Raw genomic sequence first — 7371 nt, 5'->3', positions numbered from 1 at the left:
GCCAGGATCAAAAAGAATCAGTTAAAATGTTCCTGAAGTTTCAATCTAGGTCTGTTTGTCTCCAAGCACCTCTGCTGAAATATAGTCCTTATTATCTATGTGAAAGCATCCCATTTTCGTTAACTTTTCGGTACGTCTCGTCTACCAGTAACGTAAGCTCCATGAGCAGAACGGCCATAACTGCCTTGCTCATTGCTGAATCCCCAGTGCCTAAGAACTGTGTCTGGTATATAGTTGGCATGCAAATAGGTATTTGTTGCATTAATGCACAAATTGGTGTGTGAAGTGGAAAAGGAAACAAAAAATTTACTGAGTGGGTTTGGGGTTCACGAAGCCTTCGCGGAGATGTCAAGGTCATTTACTTCAGCTCGAAAGGTTAACTGGGCTATAAAATCCTGGCCAGGTTTCTCCGCTTTGGATCTCTGGCACCACCTGCTCTCTCTCAAACTCACACACGTGCTCACGCCTACAAAGCTCTCCAGCTCCCCGCTAGGAGAAGTGACACCTTCCGACACAGAATCCCTCCCACCCTCTCCCCTATTTCTCATTCCCTCCTCTCCCCTCCCCTCCCGGTTCCGGAAGTCTTCGAGTCGCAGTGCCTCCTGGGAACAGTAGTCTTCCGGTCCGAGCCTAGAACAGTTTATCCCTTTCCAGAACTACGCTTCCCAGAGAGCCTTGCGGCAGAGGGATGCTGTATCACCTGACCAGGACTCTGGAGAGGCAATGGCGACGCCCGTCCTGCGCTGGTGCTGTCCTGGAAGGCGTTGGGTTTTCGCCGGGATTGGCGGCGTTTCTCGCCACGGAAGAGGGGTTCCAACTGGGTCCACGTCCAGCGGGAAGAGGGGACAGAGCTCAGTGGCTCAGCAGCCCCTCATCACGGCCCAGAAACCGAGGAAAGGGTATATTATTTCGTACCATTACTCCCCGCTTAAGCGTGAGGTGGAATTGCGGGACTGGAGAGATAATGGCCACTACAGCCCAGCCTTCAATCTAGACGTTTTGGTGGGCGGGAGGTGCTGGGCTATAAGTTGCAGCTCTGAAACCTAAATGAAAGCACGAAACTGGCCCTCTGTCAGCCCCGTCCACACACGTAAACCGCTGTCTTCAGGTAGACAGGCATATTTGGGTAATTTGCGAGTGTAAAATAGCACGTGTTTTCCTGACTCGAAAGCTGCACGGACAGAAGAGTGGATTCAGTTACCTTAACTAATAGCACCAGTAGCGGGGTCGGTGACAGTAGAAGATGAATCTTATTTACCTGACATTTATTTAGAGCTATTGCGAGTCAGCAGTGTTGTAAATTATTAGTCAGAAAACACCACCTATCTGTGGAGGCGTTTCATTTTGAACATGTGTGTCTAGACCTAGGAGAATGCAGCCAATGACAAGAGATCTTCCCTCTGGTTATGTAGAAAGTGTTGTTTATTTTGCTTAATATCCACTGAACAGCTGTTTATATATCACTATATGAGACCTAAATAGTTTATTTTTAAGTACAGAAACATAAGGCATGTGTCTAATATTCAGTTTTTCTTTTGAGATAGTTAGGTTGCCATTATTTTTGCTTTTCAGTTGGAGGAACAGAGGGAAAATGTCCAGAAACACTGTTTCTGTTCCTTTCATAAATTAGGTTGTCTCACTGTGAATGTAAAGTATTTTTTTCTCTCATGTAATGAAACTGCAAAAATACATTGAACAAGGTTTTAGTGAATGCAAATTTCTGATAAGTTCTTCGTTTAATTCCTCTCAATTACAGGTTGTGCTTCCCAACTTTAAAAAGAAGGAATTCATCAGTACTACAGATGTAGAACTTCATGTGTTGAAATGACTGAAACAAAACCAAATACATGTAAACAAAATACATGTAAAAAAAAAATTCGATAATACAGAAAATTGCTTGGGGGAAGAGCAGGATAGGAAGAGGCAGACTATGGAGAGAGTAGGTGAACACCAGGTGATCTTTAGTTTGCCCAGGATACATGGGTTTAATAATAACCCATGGAATAAGCACACTTATAAGAACCTGGAGAGACCTCTGTATGGAATATTCATACAGACCCAATAGAGTAGGAGTGGCCAGATAAGAGATTATTGTAGCATTTAGGTTGCTTTATTGCAGCTTCTTAGGTTTGGTAGCAGTCAAGTATAAAACAAGCAAAGGAACCTGACACTAGATCTTTGGAATTTAAAGTGATCTGGGGAACCAGAAAAAAAAAAAAAAAGCCACTTGCAATGGTTTAATGGTTCCCTTTGCACAAAATTCCCAGGAAGGGTGTCATTTAGTGGTGATCTGTTATATCTGTCACTCTGGTTACTTTACTTGCAAACCATTGTTAGAAAATGAATTCCAAACATGACTGAGAATTTCCCTTCCTTTTTCATAATGAGATGTGCAACTATTTACCATTATTTCTCTAGTAAAACCCTGATGTTTATGTTAATTCTAAAAACGTTCACAAGATCAGCTTTCTTCATTTGCTGACCGACTAATTGACAAAGCACAGTTAATTTAGAAAATGCTTCTTTCATTAGTCAGCCAAGCAGTCACCACCTGATACCCATTTCTAAATTGTTTTCAGATGCCAAATTGTTCTTTTCTGTTACCTTCTTGTTTGCACAATGAACTCTCCTTATGCCACGTTGTAAATGAATTTTGCTTTGCCGGCCTTGTAGGTGTTCATTTTGCATTGCTTTTGATTTAGTCACCAGTACAGTATGACACCTTTTTTAAAGTAGGATATAAAATTTTAATAAGTTAAAAACACAAATAGAAAATTAACATTTGTGGTTTCAGCTCTTAGAAATTCATGCATGGTGACGGATCTAAGAACTTCTTAACCATTTTGTCTTCCTATTTAGTGAACGTGAATGGGCAGCTGTGGTAGGTTTGGAGATTCATGCCCAGATTGCCTCCAACTCCAAACTCTTCTCTGGATCTCAAGTCGACTTTGCAGCACCTCCCAATTCTTTGGTATCTTTTTTTGATGCATCTCTGCCTGGAACTTTGCCGGTAAGGTTTTTATTGTATTCTGTTTTCATTATACAATGTTCATGTTTTATCGAACATAACTCTTAGGAAATACTTGTTTAGGGAGCTTTGTATGAAGTGGGTTGGACTAAATGTTTTCCAAAGACTCATCTCTGTAATTCTGTTTCTAAGTCTAAACGTCATCCGTTTGTTCGTGTATTCATCTCACACACAGTGTAGATTGTTTACTCAGTATCAGGCTGTCCGGTCTGTGCTATGAACTGAAACAGAAAGATGAGCGACAAACCGTGCCTTTGAGGAGTTCAGAGACTAGCTGGGGAGATGTGTCTTCTGTACAGAGTACTGTGTCACTGCTCCTGTGGAGGTCATATGCAGAGTATGGTTTTGGAACCCCACTCAGGGACTTACTGAATTCAGTAAGAGAAGGACTGTTGTGAGAAATTGGGGAAGAGATAGGGTTGGCTAAGGAGGGGTTGTTGGAAGAGCAACAATCTTCTGAGCTAGCTGAGAAGGCAGGCGGGAGTCAGGCAGATGCATGGAGGAGGGAGAGGCGGGGGAGTCTCGTCAAAGGAAGCAGTATATGTCACGTGATATTATGGTATAAGGTCAATAATGATTGTGGTTTTAGAAAATTAAGAACTGGTCAGTAATGGAGAAAAAAGTCAACCACAGTATGCTTTGAGTGAAGTACTCATTTATCTATTCATTCGCACTGAAACTGGCAATGACTGGGTCTAGTGTACTAACTCATCAGCAAGATGTTTCGCATATATTTTCACATAGGTGGATGAAGTTTTGAAGGAAAGGATGGAAGGAACAATGTGAATATTTGGGCTAATACATGGCTCATAGTCTGTCCGGACACATAGTATCAACTGGGTGTGGGGTTTCCTGCCCTCCTTGCAGGGAATGTGTAAGTGGTGGTGATGTGGGCAGGGAGAGGTTTCCTGGGTGAGTTCCACACTTTCTAACATTTAAATACAAGTGAAAACTGGTTGAACTGCACACTGGCGGGTGTGCAGAGGCAGAGGTTTTCTTTTCCCAGAGTCACTGCCATGGAAGGTCATGGGCAGTGCCTCCAAAGTACCTGCTGCACCCAACGTTTTGGTTATACTAGGGCAGTGTCTCTGTCTTGGAACTTTTTCCTTACTTGTGCTTTTTGTCATGGAGGACTCCTATTCCTGTAAACCATGCCTAGGGTCACCTTCGACTTGCTGTTGGGTCTTTCTGGGAGAAGACAAGTATAGGAGTGTCTGTCCCTTCCCTCCTCCCTCCCTCTGCCCTAGAATATCTATTGATGGAGAGATTGTTTTTATTTGAGAAGAGACAATTTTCCAGTTATAAATGTATGAACTCTTTTTGGGGCAGAGACTCAGCTATAGTAGAAATAAAGTAATATCTATTTAGACAAGTGAATGGAAAGCAATTCATCACAACACCTCTTCTTTCTTCCTTCTGAGCTCAAAACATTCTTTTTCCACATGGTGGCTGGTTCATTATCAAGAGACTAGACACAACTGCTGAGTTCTTTCTAGGTTTCTCCAGCTCGGAATATAGTATCTAGCAAGGTATTTATTATAGTTCACATTGAAAACATCTATTTGCAGATAGACATGTTTTCTATAGATAGGCTCTTTACTTGTGGCTAACTGTGGTCAAATATTAGAGACAATTCAAAATAACTAAATGTCAACATGCTTTGAAGACATCTTGTTATGCCCCCAAAGAAGATACTTGCCCAGTGATAGGCATATCAACATGACGGTGAAGTCGTTTGGGACATTGGCGCATTGAGAACTTGGCTTACATTCACTAAATGACAATCAAAAGCTAGAAATCCAGTTTTGCTCGAGCTGGGTTTTGTTTTTCCTCTTCGGAGCCTACCACACGCATTGTTTGAGCAGCCTAATGGGTTATTCTCGCAACAGAGCTAATCTGCCTCTTTTTCAGAAATGTTTCTGTCTTTAAAAGACCTATGTTAGTGTGTGACCTAAATTATACCATAACTACCAGAATAAAACGTTGTCATTCCCACAGCCCTTCAAAACCCAGTGATGTATCTAGATAGAGATTTTAAATATACTGAAACCTTTAGACAGTTGGCCTTCTCTAAGCCTGTGGAGATGGTGTATTGATGCTCTGATATTCTGGCTACGCATTTGGTTATTTTTATGCAAAAAATGGTGACCATTTGTTAGATACACTGTTAAGAAGGTAGAAATAGGCAACCAAAAGAACTTAGGTTATAGTGTCAAGTCTTTTTCTGTAGACCAGATTCATTTGCTCTGCTGTCTTTCTGTAAGTATTTGATTCTCCCCCTCTCTTGATTGTGTCTTTATTCATTTGCTCAACTGACATTTATTGGCTGCCTCCCATGCACTAGCCATCGTAGAAGTTCTAATGATACAGGTTTGAAGAAGGTAAAAGATCGCTGTGGGTCTTGTCTTCACGGAGCTTGGACAATTAAGTGGGCAATTGCAGTACTTTTCAATGAACATGCTGGTAGTGGAAATACAGTGTGCTCTAGGAGGGGCGTTCAACACAGATATAGGGAATTTGCAAAATTTGGCCAAATAAAAGTGAATAGGATGCACAAAGACCAGAAGAAAAACAGGGCATGGCTTGCTCTAGGAACTGAAAGAAGTTCCGCGCGTTGTAGCACAGAACTGGAATATGGTGTGGCAAGAGGTGAGACCGGCGTGGAAAGCATAGTCTGTACCATACAAGCCCTGCTAAGGAGTGTGCATCCCATTGCAAAGAGGTAAGAAGATGTAAGGAGAGTACCAGGGCAGAGACTCGAAGGGACGGCATATTTTGAGGGGTGAGTACACAGTATTACTGAAATTCAAGTAAGGTGAGGACCAGGTAGTGGTCATTGGATCTGTTAAGGGGGATATTTACAGGAAGCGTTTCCGCAATGGGGTTAGAAGGGAGGTGGCAGAAGGTCGAAGAACTTGGGGATGTTGAGGTAGAGATGAGAGAGTGTGGGCAACTATTTCAAGAAGTTTGGCTTGGAAGGAAAAGAGAATGCAGTAGAGAATTCCCTGACAGTCCAGTGATTAGGACTCCGCGCTCTCACTGCCAAAGGCCTGGGTTCAATCCCTGGTGAGGGAACTAAGATTCCCGCATGCTGCAGGGCGTGGCCAAAAAATAAGTAAATAAAGAGAGTCGGTTTAAAAAAAAAAAAGCCTAATTTTCCTTAATGTTGGAGAAACTTGAGATTGTTTCAATGCTGATGAGTTATAGTCAACAGTAAGGTATCGTCCACTTAAAAATATGTTAAGGGCTTCCCTGGTGGCGCTGTGGTTGAGAGTCCACCTACTGATGTAGGGAACACGGATTCATGCCCTGGTCCAGGAGGATCCCACATGCCGCAGAGCGGCTGGGCCCGTGGCTGCTGAGCCTGTGCTCCGCAACGGGAGAGGCCACAACAGTGAGAGGCCTGCGTACCGCAAAAAAAATAATAATAATAAAATTAAAATAAGATTTAAAATAATTTTAATGCTGATGAGAAGGAGCCAATGAGGGGGCAGTTAAAGAGGCTTTTGATTAATGTGGCGAATTGAACGTATACATGTTAATCTGTCCTTCTCCTCCTACCCCAAAGAAACCCCACTGAAATGACAGTGAAAGAATTCAAAGTTATAAACCTATGAGAGAATGGGAGAGTAGACCAACGTGCATGAGACGGTAGATGGAGGAGGGCCTGACTTGGCAGAACGAAGTTAAGTGTAACCCAGGAAAGGGACAGAAAGCCTTCAGAAAGAGACACTAGTCAGAAATGAGATGGTGTGACCTATGCAACCCCGGAAAGGGTCCGGATGTGAGATCAACAGGTATTGTGGAGGGCCAGAGGGAGGTGAAGACAAAGGGATTAATTCGGAGTCTGGATACAGAGCAGTTAGACCCGAGGTCCTCTCCTGCCCCTTGGTAGCTGCCCTACCTTCATAGGAATCTATAGTTTGGGGAGAAATTCAGCTTGTGACACACTCCCGCTAGGGACCCCAGGCAGAGCAAGAGGTACTGGTGTTAGACAGCACCTGTACTCTGAACCCCAGGGCCTGCCCGATCCTTTCCCTGCCCCGTTTGAGGAGCTCAAGTGAACTGGTATGGCCATCTCTTCTCTTTCCCACCTCCCCCAAGCAGGAACCCCTAGGAACCTGACAGAACTTGACATTTAGGGGGATCTCAATTAAAAAAGCTACCTGGCCACCTCATTGATTGTCCTAGAATGAAGGCCACCAATCAGCAAGCCCTGGATATTTACATAGAATGCTTAATCAGCATTTTAGTACCTTACTTTAAAATATAAATAGACTGGGAGTTCCCTGGTGGCGCAGTGGTTGAGAATCCACCTGCCAATGCAGGGGACACAGATTTGA

The 7371-nt window shown here is 43.2% G+C and overlaps 1 protein-coding gene across 5 annotated transcripts in view; it reads left to right on the top strand.

The window, feature by feature from the left end:
• The first annotated feature begins 712 nt into the window (after window positions 1–712).
• Window positions 713–7371, top strand: part of GATB (glutamyl-tRNA amidotransferase subunit B) — an 81306-nt gene continuing 74647 nt past the window's right edge. For all 5 annotated transcript variants that reach the window (XR_014296621.1, XR_014296622.1, XM_082652870.1 and 2 more), the window contains exons 1-2: window positions 713–899; window positions 2860–3010. Coding sequence is in view for 3 of the 5 variants with exons in the window: in XM_082652870.1 (XP_082508996.1) it covers window positions 724–899; window positions 2860–3010 (327 nt within the window). In the remaining 2 variants the exon portion in view is untranslated. The remainder of the gene's footprint in view (window positions 900–2859; window positions 3011–7371) is intronic.

Source organism: Grampus griseus, assembly GCF_964374135.1.
Source record: "Grampus griseus genome assembly, chromosome: 4".
Classification (NCBI taxonomy): Eukaryota; Metazoa; Chordata; class Mammalia; order Artiodactyla; family Delphinidae; genus Grampus; species Grampus griseus.
The sequence above is the reverse complement of the archived record's forward strand: the minus strand, read 5'-3'. Positions and strand labels throughout refer to the sequence as shown.